The 19,790-nt window shown below is 46.4% G+C and overlaps 1 protein-coding gene and 1 long non-coding RNA gene across 2 annotated transcripts in view; one reads left to right on the forward strand and one right to left on the reverse strand.

Moving 5' to 3' along the window:
- LOC148334545 (uncharacterized) overlaps positions 1-8,846 on the forward strand; it is a 35,624-nt gene extending 26,778 nt beyond the window's left edge. Inside the window, exon 7 of the long non-coding RNA XR_015844016.1 lies at positions 8,727-8,846. This is a non-coding gene — a long non-coding RNA (uncharacterized LOC148334545). The remainder of the gene's footprint in view (positions 1-8,726) is intronic.
- Positions 1-19,790, reverse strand: part of LOC148334546 (receptor-type tyrosine-protein phosphatase zeta-like) — a 52,800-nt gene that overhangs the window by 26,051 nt on the left and 6,959 nt on the right. Inside the window, exons 2-3 of the mRNA XM_088297817.1 lie at positions 1,781-1,843; positions 36-215 (exon numbers count right to left, since the gene is read on the reverse strand). Coding sequence (XP_088153943.1) covers positions 36-215; positions 1,781-1,843 — 243 coding nt within the window. The remainder of the gene's footprint in view (positions 1-35; positions 216-1,780; positions 1,844-19,790) is intronic.

A 19,790-nucleotide genomic window follows, 5' to 3' on the forward strand; every position in this document is an offset into this window, starting at 1 on the left:
TCTGGTTGTTGATTTGCAGCGGCTGAAATGGTTACCTGTCTTGCCGTCATTCTTGATGGTGGTGCGCTGGCCCGCTAAGTTCTCCCAGCCGTCCAGTTGCAACTTCTGGTACTGCAACTTGACCTGAGCCAGGTTCTCCTCCACGTCGATGGGCGACTGCTTGGCATTGCTGCACGACGGAAACTTCTTGGCCCAGTTGTTCTGGTTCAATGTTCCTGGTGGAATCATTCATCAACAGTTTGAAACAAGTTTAGAGCATTTATTTTTAATTTCCAGTGAGAGGGGTGCACTTGTTTGTAAAACCACAAGACACCGTTTCCGTCATGATGCCTGATGGCAGCTTTGGACTTGCGCACGCATTCCAAGTGACGAGTGTGTGTATTTTGTGAGCTCAAGTCCTTCAAGCGGCAGATGGGCCAGATGTTCCCGATGTTGGCGGCGGTGGTGCTAATTATTTTCGTAAGCAGGTGCTTCGGCCTTCACGTGACCCCGTGGCCCCATTTTCATTGGTTGCGCCAGCAGGTCAGGGGGAGAGTTGTTTAGCTGGTCAATGGCGCACACACACACACACACACACACACACACACACGGGGTGCCCCACACAGTCATTAGTAACTTGGACCAGATGCAGCTTGAGCCAATTAGCAGAACACATGCAGCAAGGAGGCCGAGTTTCTTTCAACATCTGCTCTCCATCAACGGAGGACTCGGAGCTTGAACAGAAAGTCTGCAAGTGTTGAAACCAACCTGCTCTGCGTTTGTGTACCTTGAAAATCTGGTTGGGTTATTACAATGCTTCTCAATTATTTTCTGTTATGCGCCTCCCCAAGCAAGAAGAAAACAGTTCGTGGCCCCCCCCCCACCACCCACTCTCTGTCGCAACTGTAAATCATTTTCATTGCAATTTCGTTGCGAAACAAACCTACAGGGTCGAGTTAATACTCGCTGTGCACAATGGGCAAGGAGAGCGCCACTGCCAACTACTGGAGTGGATGAGCAATTACACTTTATAGAAGTACGGCGGAAAAATTCTCTATTTGAGAAGCACTGGGTTATTAAAACATTTTCTCCAGTTATTACAATGAAGTTGTCCAAAAAAAAAAAAAAATGACAACTTTCATCAACAACGTGGCTGTAAACAAAGAGAAGCTAATTGACCGGATCTAATGGCCTCACTGAGCCGCTTTTGCGACCACTTAACTGGAGTCAGCTTTATTTCTCAAGTGCTTTCACGACAACTCCAGCTGTAACAAAGCACGACACAAAAAAATAATGCTTTCACACGTCATTCGCCAAACATCTTTGATTTTAAATCTCGATAACCCGGAGCTTCTTTTGGTTTCCACGTTTGCTACATAAATCATTAAAAACTGATGACAAGGAAGAGACTTTGGGAAAACCAACGTGCAAATGAGATCCAAGACTTTCAAACACGCAATAAACGCGAGCAGCCACGAAGGCCGTAAAGACGGCGACGGGTTGGACAGACAGACGGCACATAAAGCCGAAGAAACCTGACGACATGCCCGTAAATTCTGCGGCAGGGTCAAACACTTGAAGAAATTGCGGATCCCGCGGGAGACCGAGAACCAGGTTTTACCTTAAGATGGATTGGGGTCACATCAACAGAAAGTTACCGCACGCCCACCCCGCCTCAACATGAAATGACTGAGAAACATCCAAATGCAGGAGGGTTACTTCGCTCCATTAAAAAAGCAAAAGTCCAAAGGAAATAAATTTGGCACGAGTCACGTTGAGGTTTGTCCAGAGGTCGACTTACCGGCGTAGGACCAGTCGATGTCCTCGGTGAACTTGCGTTGATTCCTGTATGTGTAGCCTCCGACTGCAAGACACAAATGCAAAGTCACACACGCAGCCTTATGAGACCATTTTGAAATTGGGCATGCCAGCATTTGGTGACGTGCTTCTCAAACGTTTGACACTAAGCGCCACCTCCAAAACGTAATCGGGACGTCAACAGAATGACCAACATGTAAATCTTCAAAATAGCCCCTCGAAGTTAGCTAAATACTCACAAATGTACTGAAACGGTTACCCAAATACAAAATGCTCCCGAAACGTTACCTACGTACTTTTGTCTCACAAATGATTTCATTTATGAATCGAATGGAACACTCTCACCAACAATTACCCAAGTACCCTTAAAATGACAAAATCCTCCCCAGAACCCAGACGACTATTTCTTTGGAAGTGACCCCAAAAGTAACGCGAATTCTCTTAAATGTAGACAAAGCCGGCTTCTTAAAAAATAACTACACACTCAAAACATTACGTAAGTACACTTAAAACTCCTGAAATGCTTCCTAAAAGTTACCAAAATACCGTTAAAGCAAAAAAAATACTCGTAAAATGTTACTGTTTTTATCATATTCATATCATGTATGAATTTATTAATTTATGCGTATTTGAATGAATGCTATGACCAAATTGGTCTTTTATACAAGTAATTGTATGTTTACTCGAGTATAGAATACTTTTCCCTTCTCACTTTGCTCAACAAGGGGGGTGTAAACTGGATAGCATGAGGCGCACACACACACACTCACACACGCACACACACACACAGACGCGCCAGACGTCCAGGCTGTATGTTTCCGTCCGTTTGCAAGTCAGTGGCGTTAATCTGCCGGCAGGCTGAGTCTGCAGGAAAGGAGGAGATGAGACGTCCCGCCGCGTCCACTTTTGGGATGATAGCGTCGTAATCCGGGATGATGTCGTTGACAGTCTGCACACGGGCGCTGACCCAATGGCGACCCGTGCACCGCTTGATTCAGGAAGTGTACCGGGAGGTGTTTTTTTTAAGCCACCGCGCTTTGATGGCCTTATTCAACAGCCGCTGCTTGTTTTTGTTTCCATGGCAACGAGCCACTCCAACGGCTGTCCCGTGCATGCCAGGCCACTAGTTGGCCGTGTTTTAACGATTTTTGGATTCAATGCCGGCATATAGTACGGGTTCATCTCAAGTCTCTTCATGTCAACGTTCCTGGCTGCTCGCTTCGCAAAACATTGAACGCAACTTGCAAGTTGTCGTTTGGGACAAACATCAATGACGTGACATCGTCTTTAGGAGACGTCTCCATCGAAAGACAACATCGAGGAGCGATTGTCTCATGACCCCAAAACATTTCTTCGTCCTCCGGCCTCTTTTTGGTGGGAGGTGCTAGCGTGTCAACAGACAAATGAGATGAGCCCTATATCGTCGCTTTGCATCCCAACAAAATGGCAAGTACGTCATTTATGATGTTTCGGACTCAGCGACGCATCGATACGAGGTGTCGGACGAGTCACTTACTTCCCAATTCGATTCAAATCACAAAACATTTAGATTTTTATAATCACGATTATCGATTGTACTGCGATTTGTGATTCAGTGTCACGGTTCTTGCTATTTTTCTCAAAAAAAATGTTTTTTTAAATATCCATCCATCCATTATCTGCCGCTTATCCGAGGTCGGGTCGCGGGGGCAGCAGCTTCAGCAAGGAAGCCCAGACTTCCCGCTCCCCAGCCACATCTTCCAACTCTGCCGAAGGGATGCCCAGGCGTTCCCAGGCCAGCCGGGAGACGTAGTCTCTCCAGCGTGTCCTGGGTCGTCCTCTGGGCCTCCTGCCGGTGGGACATGCCCAGAACACCTCCCTCCCCTGGGAGGCGTCCAGGAGGCATCCTAAACAGATGCCCGAGCCACCTCATCTGGCTCCTCTCTACGTGGAGGAGCAGCGGCTCGACACTGAGTCCCTCCCGGATGGCCGAGCTTCTCACCCTATCTCGAAGGGAGAGCCCAGACACCCTGCGGAGGAAACTCATTGTATCCGAGATCTTGTTCTTTCGGTCGCGACCCACAGCTCGTGACCATAGGTGAGGGTAGGAACGTAGATTTTTAAAAATATTTTTTCTAACAATTTGCTTTGCACCGCTTGATTCAGAATCAGAATCAGAAATCCCTTTATTGTCATTGTACTCAAGTGTGCAATGAGATTAGAGGGCTCCCCTCTCCAGTGCAATACAACAATACTTCAGATAAATATATCAATTAGATAAATAAGAGAATATTTAGTGCAATGGAAATAATACTGAATAGAGTATATAAAGTGTATATAAAAACACATGGTGTAAATGTTTTTGTTTCTCAGACCGTTTTTCACCTCAAGACATTTTGACAGACTGGAATAGAAACATAGGAAAGCAAATAGTTTGAACTCAAGTCACCATTACACTCCAGACTTAAATGTCCTGTTTTAGGTCCATGTAGATGACCAAAATGATGAATGTCTGAAGAAAGAGAAGGATTTTTCATGGTTATTTTTTCAAGACAATCTTTCTTCAAATTCTAAAGTTTACTTGTACTCTGCCTTCACGTGATGAAAGTCACGTCCAGATGTGACGTCTTGGGAAGCTTCTGATGGTTTAACTCACAACATCGGAGTTGTATACGGCACGCTTGTGGACGGATTTGAAGGCACGCCTGAGCCTTTTTTGGGTCAAGTAACATCAATGGGAAAAGAATTCTGATCATGCACAAATGGCTTTCAACGACTACAAAAACGTTTGACCCGAATCAGGCCGTTTGAAGACAATCCCACCAACTACTCATCAAATGTCGACTTTTGATTTTGCCATTCCAGGCCAACTTGTTGACTGTAGATGATGCCACACTGCACTGAGTTTCCTAGAAAATGGTTCAACATAATAGATGGCGCCACTCACGGTGTTAAAATGTCGTAATCTGATCCCGACATTACTCGTGACTTTGTTAGCGGAATCACCCCGGCACGAGGTGGTCTCTGGAAGAGCGGACTGGCCTTGTAAAAGATGAGAACGCTCGGCTTTGCCGCTCTTCTCGTATTTACATGACCACTGTCCACAATGTCGGCTGCGCTGACACATCAAAGGCCGCCACGACTCTTTTATTTGATGATGATTGCGAGCCGCTGTCCCGCCGAAGCTTTCAGTCGACTCCAAGTTGTCTGCTTCCTCCCCCGGCTCCCACATGGAAAACATTCAGACTCTTCCGCTCCTGAATTTGCTCTCCGGTTAGCAGAGATGGAACCGATAGGCTCAACACCAATGCGATCCAAGACCAAGACGTGACCGAGACCAGAACTCACCGGGACCAAGATGAGAAAAGGACTTTTTGGAGTCGAGACTGGGGCAAGACTGAGACCAGCCGAGACTATGACAAGACCAAGATTGTAGAAATCACATTGAAAAACCACGACATAATTTTTGCTTGAATTGAAATCTTACAAATGCATCCAACACCTCAAAATAGCAACGTTTGTCTTCCGATATTCTTTGCTTAAAGGCTAACATCGCTGCCACGAACCAAACAAGTTGCGAATTGTTAGCCGATGCGTTTCCCATTCTTTGTCAGCTTTCAGGTAGCGAAGCCTATGCGTGCTTGCTTGAAATTCTTTTAGTTCTTATGTTTAGCTTGACAGTAAACTTGATTTGGAACCAATGGGGGCCAGGGTACCGCGAGTATTACGGATATGCGATAGGACTTGGCCCAAGATCTCTCTGGGCTTTGCGGACCCCATGCCACGCTAACAACATTAGGATCGGGGTTGGGGGGGGGGGGGGGGTCCAAGGCGACGTGGCCTGGGAGTGGGCTAATCCTCTTATTCAGCGAGAGCCGGCGGGGGGCGGCGGCGGGACCTCCACGGGCCGGCCGCACTCACGCTGTCAAGTTCACAGGCCCAGACTCGGTGGAATCCATTGGACTCTTTCACTCTCTTCATTCAGCATGTTCCCCACCGACACCACGTTACCCCCCACAACCTTGGTTATGGCCTAAAGAAAGTAGACACAGTCTGAACACCCAAAATGTGGCGGTGGTGGTTACAAACGCTGCTGGTTTCCCGCCTTAGGCATCTCTGATCAATATTTAACCCGTAAACAGTCAGTCACGTCCGCATCATCTACAACTTCTCCTGGAGCCAAAACAAAAAAAAACCCACCCTCTGCCATCCAAACATGTGCCAGCTCGTGATTCACCGCTGCAGCTTTTTGTACACAACGCGATGACCTCGCACGGCAAATCAAAGCTTGGCTCATCGCGCCGCTGCCAGACGTTCAAAAGTCCGCCAGACGAGCGTCAAAATCGTAAAGCTGCCACCCATCGATCAGACGGCCTCGATCGGCTCTTCTCTATAAATGGACATGAAGACCGCCGTTGCGGCCCCCCCCTAAAAGGGCGCCTGAGGAGGATTTCACAGGAATGTCTTTGACGTTCAGAGGGAAAAAAAAAACAAGAGGCGCTCAACGGATTTACTCGTTTGTGGAGCTTCATCACCTTTACTGGACATCGCCATCGTTACTCCGCGAAGGAATTTATGCCGTTGCAAATTATGAACCAATTATTTAACATCATCATTTTACAATCCTTTTCCGGTGACATTTTTTTTTTTCTTTGGTGTGCCATGGGGATTTTCCTCTCGTAAACGTGTTTCCTTGGCTGGACAAAAGTTGGACTCGGCACGGTTGACTGTGAGCCGATGGCGTCAGTTTGCAGCCCTCCGCATACTTGATCACGTGACCCCCGGCGTGTTTACGTTGCACTCGCCTACTTGACGACTTGAGTGGTCGTTCGCAGTCAAACCGAGCCGAGCAAACATTTGCGCCCGGCCGTCTCTGGGCCGTTCGTCCCCAAAATGCTCGGCGCCTTCACTGCGCAGGACGTTTACCTTTCAATCTGGAAGCGCCGTGACGGGGAAAAAAACATGGGCATGTTAGGTCACCTTAAGGTCGGAAGGTAGGATTGTAGGAAGGATGTAAGGAAAGAGAAAAGGAAGGGAGGAGGTCAGTGAGGATGGATGGAAAAGAAAAGGAAGGAAGGAAAGGAGGAATAACTGTCGGACGAAAGGAAGGATGAAAAGAAGGTGCGAGTAAAGATGGATGAAAAAATGGTCAAGACATCCCAAGAAAACGGCCCTCAGGAGCTGTCAATCAAAAATGGACACGCCCCTCATTCTGCTGGTTGCCAACTGACTGGATGGATGAAAACAAGGTGGGACAGAAGGAAGGAAAGATCGCAGGGAGGAAGGTCATGGGATGGAAAGACAGAAGGAAGGAAGGAAGGAAATGGAGACGGGAGCCTCCCTTCTCTCAGAAGGAAAGTAGGATGCATGGAAGGAAGCATAGATGTAGGAGAGTAGGACAGATGGAAGGAAGGAAGGAAAGATGGGTGTCGGATGGAAGAGAAGAGAATAAAGAGAGGATGTCAATGAGGAAGGATGGAAGGAAGGAATGTAAGTTGATGGAACACAAGATGCTATAAACAAAGAAGGAGAGGCAAAACAACGGCTTAAACTCATTCACTACCAGCAGAGTAGTGTCTTTAGCCGTCAATGGTCGTAAATGAGTTCAGTACAGGATGCACAGTCGGACGGAAGGATGTAAGGAAGGTGGGATGGCAGTTTAAGCTTCTGCCGCGAGATCACGTGACCGGCGCGTCGTGCTACCCAGCGCGTCTGCGACACGAAATTGTTGCGGCGCGTAGGTTCTTTCTCGCCAATCATCCGTTATGTCACACGCTGCGTTTCAAAACCGAAAACCGGGATCAAGTCGGTCCAGAAGGAAAGAAGGAAGGGGATGTCGGCAAGGATAGATGAAATAAGGTAGAGCGGAAGGAAGGAAGGGAGTAAAGAGAGAGAGCCAATTGTGACACGCCCCTTTTCTCGTCAATCAAACACTGGGCCGTCTCGCCCGGTGTCAGTCCAACGTTGCTGCCGCTCACTGAAAAGCGCATCTGAAGATAAAGCTGACTTGAGAGATTCGGAACCAAACCGGCTCGGGGAGCTGCTGATGGCTTTCCTTGATGACGTCGCCGGGCAACATTTAGCGACGGCGCCTTGGGGCGGTGGCACTATTTTAAGAGGCGACCTAATTGAAACGAGCAGCGGGGAGCAAATTATGGATTTGCCGCTTTTGTCCTACTTTAACCTTGACACACTTGCGCTCCCTCGTTAATGAACGCCGACCTTCTCGTCACCATTGCAACGAAAACACGCCGTCTTTTTTTTTTTTTTTTCCCCATTTTTGGGGGGCTGAGGAGGTCGTACACTTTAAAAGGATTTAAAATAATGTTTCAAGTCCAAGATGAAGACTAATTGCCCCTAGCAGGGACACTGGTGATGTTTTGTTTGCAGACAAAGGGAAAAACAAGCTATTTTCTATTGCACTTTTTGGATAATATTGTGACTTTGCCGTCGTTTTTGATTGCATCAAGCACGTGCTGTCAAAATTCAACTTGCTTCTATAAAAATTGCCATTTAAATGACTACAAGGGTGTTTTTCGATTGGGAAACAATTTACTGAATTCACTGCGGCTCTCACAACTTTAGTCGAGTTCTTTGCAGAGGATAAAGAAGATAAGCCTGAGTGTAATGCCTTATTGTGGGTCTGCATGTTCGAGTACGGCAACATTGATTCTCGTTTTGTTAGCATGTCAATCATTATTTGTTAGCATTAAGCTAGCAGGCTTAAAGCAAAGGTCTCTGTTATTTGCAAATGCATACGCTGCACATATGAATGAATGAAATAATAAAGTGCACAATATTTGCGTTCCCCAAAATGTCATTCTACGTATAATAGCATCGATTTGTTCAAACTTGCATTTGAGAAAAACAAACGAGCCGCACAAGCAATAAGCAAGTTTCATGTTAACCTTCCGTTTTAATGTTTCACTTTCCCCTTTTGTCCTCCCCAGAAAGAAAATTGAATCTGCTGAAAAATGCTCAAAGCAGAGCATTCCTTTTCCAGGAAATTGCATCAAATGCAGCCACTGGAAAGAAATTTGCGACGTGCCACAAGAAATTCCAGGAGGAAGGCAAGTTGATGGAATTTCCATTCTTTGTTGTTTTTATTCAATCAGGATTAAAATAAAACTTTAGATTAGATTCACGCCACATTTGAAATGAGTTTGGATCTGCTTTCTTGTAGACTGCACTTTAAATCAGGTTTGGACTCGGTTTCAAATGAGTTTACAGCGTGTTACATTGAATTTATATCAGGTGTGGATTGAGTTTCCAAAGTTTAGTTTTAAACATTTGAATGAGTTTAAACCTGGTTTCCCGTTGAGATGGAGATTCAAATGAGTTCAGATCAGGTTTCAACAGATTTGTTTCAATTTGGGTTTTGACTGCGTTTGAAATCAGTTTCAATCAGGTTTAGCTTGAGACATGAATAAGTGTGGGTCAGATTTAGACTGAATTCAAATTGGTTTCCGAATGAGTTTCAATCAGGTATAAAGAACAAAAGAGTGTTGGGTTGTAAAATCGCTCTCCAGTTAGTCTCTCAATGTTTTTTTTCGTTTTTTTTTTTTTTTTTTTTTTTTTTTTTGTGACCTGCGCCAATTTTTCCCACCAAAAGGTTTCACCTGTGACGTGACGAAAGTAAACACAAAGAATTGGTATTGGAGAAAAAAAACCCAAAAAACGGAATATCTTGCACATGTGGAAGTGATTGGTCCGAGCGACAAACGCCAAATGCAAGCGTCGCTTTGTGACGACTTCAATCAGGTCTGCTTTTCCTGTTAGGACAGGAAGTGACTTTCACTTTGACTGGCGACAGCGTTCCCAGCATGCTCGGAGGGACCTTGACTTGCTCGCAACTGTGGAACACTCCGAAGTTCTGCGAAGCAATTTTGGCAGACGATTCCCGGATTCAAAGCTGGAACCTCCGAGCTGTGATGCAGATGTGCTGACCACTAGCGCGCCGCGCCGCCTCCTAATGCGACCCAAATAGTTGTTGATGAGTCGCTGGTGTTTGTGTGGCGTTGCCTCCCGCAGAAGTGGATCACCGCGGCGGCTGGAGTGGAAAACATAAATGTCGCCGGCCGCTTTTGTGTGGCCCGGTCTTGTCCGCCTGCCACCAGCGCCTCCACTCGTCCGCAGCCCCTTTTTCTTTCTTTCTTTCTGTGGAGTCGTTACAATCAACCTTTGGGGCATCCCGCCCGGTCCCCTTGAATGGACGAGCAACCGCTCACTTGAGAGGAAGAAAAGTGGACAACAATTCCAATGACTCTCCACCAGATTCTCTGCGGGGGGCTTCATTTGTTCAAACTAAGCCCCCCCCAACACACACACACGCACGCATGCGCCAGTCTAACACACCTCCACGCTGATTTATGTCGCCCGCTGCAACGGATTTGCACCTGTCATTAAAAATAGAGCCCATAATCTTTCGAACAGAAGTTGTCAAATTTTGGAATTCAATGCCGAGTCGATTTGTTTTCTCTTTTTCCCGATAGAAACATCCCATCCTAACTCGGTTCAATCCCCTGTGAAGTGAACTTCAATTCATACAAAACAGAAAACAAAGACAAGCACATGTTGCGGTTTCAAATTCAAAGAAAAACCCAACGTTGCCTTTGTGTTTCCGAGCTTAGCACGATATGCCGATGCAATATGCCAAAGTCGGGCTCGCAAATTGCATCCGTTGTCACAACCCCTTCAGTAACTGATATTTGAGCACAAACGGTGGCGCCGACCAGAAGGTGCAAAAACAATCTCCATTGGCGTGAACGCAAAGAATATGTGGCAAAAAAACAATTTCAATTCTTTACATTCTACCTTTCTTATGACAATATGTTTTTATGACAAATTGTACTGCACAATATCGAGTGCGGTGGCCTGGGGAACATGCTTTTTTTCCCCGCCAGAATACAATAAAGTGTAATTGCACCTCCACTCCAGTAGTTGGCGGTGGCGCTCTCCTTGGCGCTGCTTTAAAAGCACCACTGTAAAATGTAATGCTAATTATTTTGCGGATCCTCAGCAGTTTGAGAAGCTCCACTTACTCACAAGGCTACACACACACCTCATGAAATGCCCCCCCCTCCGCTCCCCCATCATCAATTACAGCATCTAGTGAGGAACTGGAGGGCGATGGTGGCCGAGTGCCAAGAGGGACACCAGCAAAGACGAGACGCTGCTGGGCCAAGCAAAAAAGCTCTCCACAGCTCTCGGCGCTCACACGGGAGACAAACGAGGATTAAAAACATGAAGGGGGCGAGCGGACGGATGAATGCGCGAGGCGGGACAACGCCGCGGCGGAAGGAGAAGACGAAGGCGGCGTGAAAGGAGGAAAGAAAACGAGAGTTTAAGAGGAGCGGCCAGAAAAGAAGCGAAGAGAAGAGAAGAAATGAGAAAGGGCCCAAAAGTTGCCTTTCACAAACATTCGTCTTCAAATGACGTGAGGAAATTCCTTTTGAGCTCTCCCGTTTATTTTCCTTTCATACGGAAATGTGATGCTGTCACGCCAGATAATTGAACGTTCACCTTATTGCATGATACATTTCGCACGAGACATTTGTCGTGATAATGTCATCCGTGATGAGTTTCACATTTCAACGTGATGAATTTTCACGTTTTAAGATTATGTCACTTAATGCGGTTCATGTTTTATCGTGATGAGCTATCAAGAAATGGCGAAAGCCAAAACACAACGGAAGTGTTGAGGTGACGGAAGTGACCAAAACTCTCGCGGGATTTGGAAAAGACGCACAACTGGAATAGTTATGTCAAACCTTCCGTTCACACGATATTATCATTCACTGAATATTAAGAATTCTGTCACGAATCCATTTCCTTGAAGTATTTCTAATGTAAGAAGGAAAGAAGCGGACGAAGAAGAGAGAGAGGGAGATCCGTGCGGAACGATGACGCGACGGGTTGCTCGGTGTTGGCGTCGGCGTCGCCGTGTTGCGACATTATTTCAAATTTAGCGCCTCAGCCTTGTTTTATCTTAACACGAAGTTAGCATTGTCTTATAAAGTGCTCCTCAATTATTTTCTGTTACGCCACCCCAAGCAAGAAGTAAGCAATTTGCGCCCCCACTCCACCACACACTCTCCGCAGCAATTATAAATAATCACATTTTCGTTGCAAAACAAACCGACAAAAGTGGAGTTAATACTGGCTGGCAAGGAGAGCGCCACCGCCAACTACTGGACTGGAGGTGCAATTACACTTTATTGGAGTACGGCAGAAGAAAAGCATGTTCTCCGGGGTCCCTTGTGCCCCTCCCTCCGCATCGCCCCGCACCCCCCCACGGAGCCCCGCCCCACTATTTGAGAAGCGCTGGGCTAATACGAGGCTGGCAAGTCACCGCTGTCCTCTCGTACACGTTGAGCCCGTCGAGAACCCACGAGAACATCGCAAATAAATCATCTGAAAAACTGCATCGAACATTTTCTGACATTGCGACAGTGACACAAGTTCCAACAATAGAACGACGCCTTGAATTTAAATTTTTTTTTTTTTGATTACGATACCACCTTTGCGTCTTTTCCCATTTTGCGGGAGTTTCACTCCAAAAAGTTCATCCAGCGCATCCGTTTTTATGCCGAGCGCAGACTACTTTCTCTTACCAAATTGTCAAATGCGTCGAAGGCGAGGCAACGGCGTGCATCAAAACACCCGAAGAGAGGCGCAACACGGCCCCGAACACTCAAGACTCGACTTGCGCTGGCACAAAATCAAAGTTGCGCCCCGTCTTTGCACTGAGCGCACGTGTGCCAGTCCAACAAAATACGACCCCGGTTCTTCTTCTTCCTAGTCTCATGATTAGAATTATTCGACGCTATCGTCGAGTATCACATAGCTCGTCACTTTGGTTTCGAATGCACAAAAAGGCTCGTGACCTGAAGCACAAGGACTTGTTTGCCTTTGTTTTGCCAATTGTATCATGTTTTAATCTATTTTCACAAACCATTCATTTGTTCTGATGAAAAACGTAAAACTTAACGCACTGCAACGGGAAACCTTTGACAGGACAATCAACAGCAAAAACCGCCGCTGAAAGAGGAAAACCGCAAAAAAAAAAAAAAGTCATAAGGAATGGAGACAATGAAATAATTAGGTTGTTATGGAGTTGCTATTGTAATCGCCCGGTCAAGTTCAACTTTTTGGACATGAAGTGAGCAAAAGCTGTCAGTCAAACGAATAAAAAAAAAAATAATAAAAAACACGAATGAATATGATGCGTGTTGGGGCCTTTAACCCGAAGCAACTCCGCCTCCTCCCGCCGTTTCAATGCTTGCGTTTTTTTTTCCAAGTGACGGCGTCCTCGGGACAAATGGTGCTGCCGTCATGCTTAAATGACCCCCCCCCCCTCACCCCCCTCGCGTGAAAATCTCTTTTCCAAGACGCCCCTGTTCTACCTCAGCCGAGACCGCCGCCCCTCGACACCCCCCCCCTCCCCCAAATCCCCCTAAATCCCGCACCCTCTTCATCCTTAAACAAATCTCCACTGCGACAACATCATTCAGGCCCGGGGCGGCGGCGAGATGGACGAATGGCGGGATGGGTGTCGGGACGACAGGAAACACGGCGAAACGGCCGACAGGGGTGGTCGGACGGATGGCGCCATGATGTGCCGGTGGGTGAGGCGGACGGCGGGATAGCAAATCGCCCCAAGGAACACATCAACACAGAAACGTTTGGCCACCGTCATCATCCGAGCAATTGATGATGATTATGCACAAAATGACAATCGAGAATAATTTGCAATCATTGCAATCTCGATTATTAATTTCACGTATTCATCACGTTCGGGAAAACGTCTGTACTTTTACTGTCTCCAATTTTTGCTGCACTTTCTTCTCTCAGCATGGATGCCCTCACTTGTGATTCAAGCCACTTTCTGAGCCCTTCAGCACATGTTCGCCCCCTGGTGGTTGGCTGACTACTGTTTGAGAAAGTGCTTGATTTGCATCGCAGCACAGACCGCATTTCAAGTGTTAACGTCACGACAATCACAGCTGGACACTTTTTTTTTTTTTGCCAATTGGACGTGATCTGGTTAGCTTTCCGGCCTCGACCCTCCGGTCTTTTTCGTAAAAATTGTCGGCCCCCGACACCCGTTCCGCAACCACAACCCCAATAGCAATCAGTAGCTGGCGAATTTGCTATTCAAATTCACTTCCCTTATTTTGTTGGGAAGTGCTTCGTCAAACTAAAGTGGGTTAACATTTTGACTTCCCCTACGGGCTCTCCAGACACGCTTGAACGCCTGCGGGTGTCTCGCGCCTCTAAGAACCCAAACGGTCGTAAGCGGCGCTAAAGACGCGTTCGGAGGCAATTTTTGAGATGAGCTTTTGGGCCGCCGAGTGAACACATCACACGCACGGGGGACGATTCGTCGGCCGGACTAAAGTCCACTTTCGTCATTGCTTAATCCAGTCCTTTTTTTAAAAATTTGTTACCCCCACCGGCCCCGCCCCAAAAAAGGATGTCGACCGGGCTGGACGGACTTCCCAGCTCTGCCGGCAATCACGTTTGTTTCGCCCTGGTAGTCAAAATCATAATCGCGATTAAAATGTTTTTGAGAAAGTAAGATGTTTAATCGACAAGATGGAGGCATATGAGGTTTATTTTGCAACCATTGGACGACTTTATTGCCGGCTTTTTAGTGGGAATAGAGGGTACAATCAAGGTCCCCTGAATGAAAGAGTAAATTGGAGTAAGGAATGAGTCAGTGACGGGGAGGACAGCCAGCGTGTTGGAAGGAGGGGAACCGACCCGCCAAATCTGCCAAACCCACCGGCGACGGCGGAACCTCCAAAGCCAAAGTCGCTGCTGGCGCGCCAACAAAAGCTTTCTTCACACCACCGCACAGTCTTTGCCAAGTTCTCGCCTAATCTTGCTCAAAAGAGAGCCGGCCGAGCGCGGCCGAGACCCCAGGCGCCTCCTCCGCTCCGTCGTCAACAACGACAGTACGTGCTCATTAAAACGGGAAGCTTCACGACCGGTGCGTTACGCTGAGAATCGCGGAAAAGCACGCCAACATTGCCTCGTTCAAATGCACGTTTGAAATGATTGGGTATTTTTAGAATTGCTCAATAATTTAACTCAATAATTGGTAAAAAAAAAAATATTTACATTAGTAGAAAGAATTCTTACAATAGGCAACATTTGAATCATTGTTTCATTGCATTTGATTTGAATAGTCATCAGTAATTAATTAGTTTTAAGTAATCAGCTTCAATAAAACAGTTTTTACTCAAACTTTGACCAATGTCCACTTAATGAAGTGCTTCTCAAATGGTGGGGTGGGCCTCCCTGGAGGGGGGGGGGTGACCCTGGGGAACGTGCTTTTTTCCCCGCCGTACTACAATAAAATGTCATTGCACCTCCACTCCAGTAGTTGGCGGTGGCGCTCTCCTCACACATTTTGCACAGCGAGTATTACCTCTACTGCGGCGGTTTGTTTTGCAAGGAAAATGCAATTATTTAAAATTGTGGCGGAAAGTGGGTGGGGGAGCGAGGATTGTTTTCGTCTTGCGGGGGGGGGGTGTAACAGAAAATAAATGAGAAGCACTGAGTTAATGTAATAGCAATTTAAATGAATTATAAATGCAAACTCTTTCCTCCAACAGTGCAAAAACATGTTAGCATTAGCATGTTAGCTTCATCGCCAAAAAATACATTTTGCCTGCATGTGTAATAACGCATAATTGGAAACCTGATACACGGACGGGCTAACAAATTGCATCCATTCACGTAATTGATCGATGAATTGGAGAGTTTGCTCATATACAATAAAAAATAATACTGCATCCAAGTGAGCAGTTGTGACCGTCTCCTTCGTGTATGTCGGTATTACACTGCCCCCAGGTGGCCGAGGCGTGCACATCAAAAGGAGCAGCACACCTCCATTGAAGTGAAGCACAAAATGTGGTCAAGCCGCTTTAATTGTTGACAACGCCTTAAAAGCAAACCACAACTTAGACTTGAAGACAGGCAAACGCAATAGCAACAGAATCACATTGTGAACCCAAAAACACTTTTCGGACTGCACCAGAACCACACAAAACTAACTGGACTTGAACAACTTTGACCAGAACCAGTTAGATGAAAACAAACTGGATGACTGTTCGAAGGACCAGAACCACATTTTGGATCGGAACCACTTTTACAAGTGCAATCGAAAAAGTTCGAACAAACCCACTCAAACACACTGAACCTGAATCGCTGAGAGGTGCACCAGAACCACACGCACCCCACCAAAAAAAAAATGAAATGCTTAGAACTCTTGAAGCCAAATGCCACCGTTTGGAACAACTTGATGCAAAAGCAGTTGGATGAAAACAAACTGGAACACAAAAGTGTGAGATAAGCTGAGGATTAATAACCTCAACTAACGTTATGTAATCATTTTGTGTATTCCTAATCATCTTTTATACATTTGTATTATTTGTATCAGTAATAATTGTACACACACACACACACACACAATAGAGCTCTGTTTTAGTGTTGAAGTCTTCTGCCTCAGGCTGAAGTTTTAAACTGACCATTGATTGATTGCTTCCTGCCTGCCTGCTAGAATTTCAGCAGACAGACCTCCTTTGTCTGCCAAGTTTGTTAATAAAAAGATCTAGCAAGGGGAAGGAAGACCAGAGGTTGCAAAGGCTTGAGCGAAACAAGACGCTCGTGTCTATCTGCCTTCCTCTCCCTTCGCGAAGGATAAAAAGACAAAACTCTAACTGGTATTTTCTGGTTCTCTGCAAAGTTCAGTCTAAAAAAGACGTCAAGGCATTTTAAACCTGACATTTATTTGGTGCCGATCCCCGGGAGCCACACCCGGACGGGCGCTCGTCGCTGGACATTTTGGACGCCACCGAATCTGACGTCAGCGCTTTCCCATTGAAAGAAAGCGGGTCTCCGAGTTCCTGGTGCGGCCGCCTGCCCGGATGTCGGTTCCCTAGCGGACAAGGCTGATCCAGAGGAGACCAGGTATTGTTTTTCAAATTATTTTGTACCACCATTTTAAATTTAAAAATATTAAAATAATTGGGAAGGGGTGATTTATGTGAGGGATGAAAGCGCGCGCAGAGGCCAGGCCTCGACCGTTTAGTCAGTACGGTAATAAAACTGCATCGTGCTAGTCCAAGGAGTTATATAAAAATAATCGGTAGCGAATTAGGCCATAACTCATTGGTAGCGAATTGACCATAACTCGTTGAAACTGAGCTGTGACTTGTTGAAACTGAGCAAATTTTAGACACGGATAGCACGGTGAACAAATTGATTTGTTCCTCGGCGTCGATGGTAGCGAATTGGGCCATAAATTGAGCAAATTTTAGAGAAAAACCCGCCTGGAGAAGGGAAATGGTTTCCGCAAATTAAACGTCTCTCGGTACGTTGAAAACCTCGAGGTCTACTCACAATTTCACATTAAAATTTAGGGAATAATAAGGTATTATTTTTGGTGGTTTTTATTATTTTTATTTGAATTTCTTTGGCAAGCAGACTGCTCATTTTGACTGAGAGATGTATGCGTGAAGTTTGGCGCTGGAGAAGCTGTGTGTGTGGAACAAAGGAAAAAAGTCTGAGGTTGAGAGAAAGGGGGGTGGGAGTGATTGAGTGTGGAAGCGTGTGTACGTGCATGTGCGAGTGTGTGTGCGTGGTTTAACAGAAGTAACGGACCAGACGATAGCATAAAATGGGTCAAAATGTGACCAAAGAGTTGAAAGCAAACCCAGATGTGAAGTTTATGAACGGGTATGACCCGGACTGTTGCCAATTTCTGGAGGAATGGGTGAAGAAATATGACTTTAAGCCACGTCTGAAAGATCCAGCGAATTTTGAAGCAGTGAGAAGTGCGTTGATGGAAAAAAGAAAAAGGAAGATAAGAAAGGCGAAGAACACTAAATCAGTGGACAGGCAACTGAGGGCTATCATGAAGTGGGTAGAGCAGAGTAAGAAGAGAGTGGAAGATATTAAAACAAAAGAGGAGAAGAAAGTTTATCAGATGAAAGTAAAGAAAGATGACGAGACCGGAGTCAGAGGCAAGAGAGGAAGTGCACTGTTCAACGAGCGAACTCAAACTGTTGCGCAAGCAGGAAGACAGGCGGCCACAGCCCTAGAGGCGGAGCCAAGTGAGGATGAGGTGCCGCCCCTGGAGAGCGAGGAGAAAAATGACACTCCCCGCTCTTCACACACGGCCCCTCCTGCCTCATTTGATTCCACACGGTGGCCCCCCGCGGCTGGAACAAGGGAGCAAATGAAAAAGAGAGCTCAAGCAAAGCCGATGGAAAAATCACTCAATAACCCTGAAAGAGCACAAGTCTTTCAAGCCACGAACCTCTACCCACCGCTGCCCAGTGTAGAGACCTACCCGATGGTGGCCGTTGCCAACCCAGCTTTTGGGACTGATGATGCAAATGGCCACCCACATGAACCTACCATCATGGTCTACAGGCCCTGGACCCAAGATGAATGCAAGGCGGCCTGCCAATCAATTCCTCCAATCGAAGCGGATGTGGAGAAATGGATTGAGAGTATGCACGACCTGATGAATAGCTACCACCTGAATGGAAAGGAATTTGAAACATGCATGAGAATGATCCTAGGATATAGATATGGCAGAATCAGAGGTGCCTTCAACCCTTATGATGCCATAGGCCAGCCCCTCCAGCCTGGAGCTCCCGAGCTCGCAAACGCAATCCGCGCCATGTTTGATGAATCAAGAAAAATCTTCAAGAAGCAACCAGACAACACAAAGATCAGACAATGCCGCCAAGAAGACATGGAATCTGTCCGCCGGTATGTGGAAAGGTTATCAGGAGTCTACAGGCTCTATTGCGGCCTACAGGAAGACAATGCAGACAACAGCCCGTACCAAATCCTCTTGAAGTCGGCCTACCTAGATGGCATCCATGAATCCACCAGAGACTTCATCTGCAAACACCACGTTGGATGGCGAACTGCGAACCTCGATACGCTCATCGAATATGCCTCCCATGCCGAGGAAATCCAGAAGAAAGAGAAGGAGCGAAACACATCGACCACTTTGGCTGCTGTAATGAAGGGCCTTTCCACAGCGGCCTCCGCCCCCATCTACTATCAAGGTCAAGGGGACAGAGGACGAGGACGAAGGCGCGGCAAATATTATGGTGCTAGGGGACAAGGTCGAGGACGATTTTCCAACAGAGATGACGGCTGCTACAATTGTGGCAAACTAGGACATTTTGCCAGAGACTGCCGTCAACCACCCAGGAAGACCACACCAGAAGAAGGCTATACCGGTAACATGTGACTAGTAAGTTACCAGCCACAAGGCGAAGAACAACCTGAGCAAAGGCTGCTCAGCAATAGCGAAGATGAAGAAGAAGTAACCTCAGAATCACCACTGGTCGTTTTAGACTTATCTGTCTTGTTTGGAATGGCTTCTTCAGTGGACCCACCAATGAGAACACTACAATTAGGCCCAAAGAAAACAACAAAACAATTTATAGTTGACTCTGGAGCAGAAAGTTCAGTAATCAAAGCCCTACCTGCAGGGACCAAACTGTCAAACAAAGCTGTCATGGTGATAGGAGTAGGAGGAAAGGCAGCGCAACGGTTTTATACCGAACCCCTCACAATAGAAGATGAAGATGGAAGTTTATATCGAGGCAAGAGGTTAGTCGTAGTTCCAGAATGTCCGTCCAACCTTTTGGGAAGAGACTTAATCAAAACCCTCCAGCTCGTTCTCACAGTAGAAGGAGAAAAAATGACAGTGATGAAACGAGGACAGGAAGTTAAACAAATGATGATCTTGGAAGGAAAAGGAGGCCCTTCCACCTTCTACAGCTTGGACCTAATAACCACAGGACCACAATCGATTACTGAAGACCTCCAAGAAATGCCCAATAAACTACTCCAAGGGAAAGACTGGAAACCACAAACGCAATTCCCACTCCATTGCACAATTGAATACTTAAGAACACCACCACCTGGAGACTTCCTGAATGCCTGGAAGAAGCTAAAACCAATGAAGATGTACC

Source organism: Idiotropiscis lumnitzeri, chromosome 6 (assembly GCF_059441095.1).
Source record: "Idiotropiscis lumnitzeri isolate Australia: NSW breed Sydney's pygmy pipehorse chromosome 6, RoL_Ilum_1.0, whole genome shotgun sequence".
NCBI lineage: Eukaryota > Metazoa > Chordata > Actinopteri > Syngnathiformes > Syngnathidae > Idiotropiscis > Idiotropiscis lumnitzeri.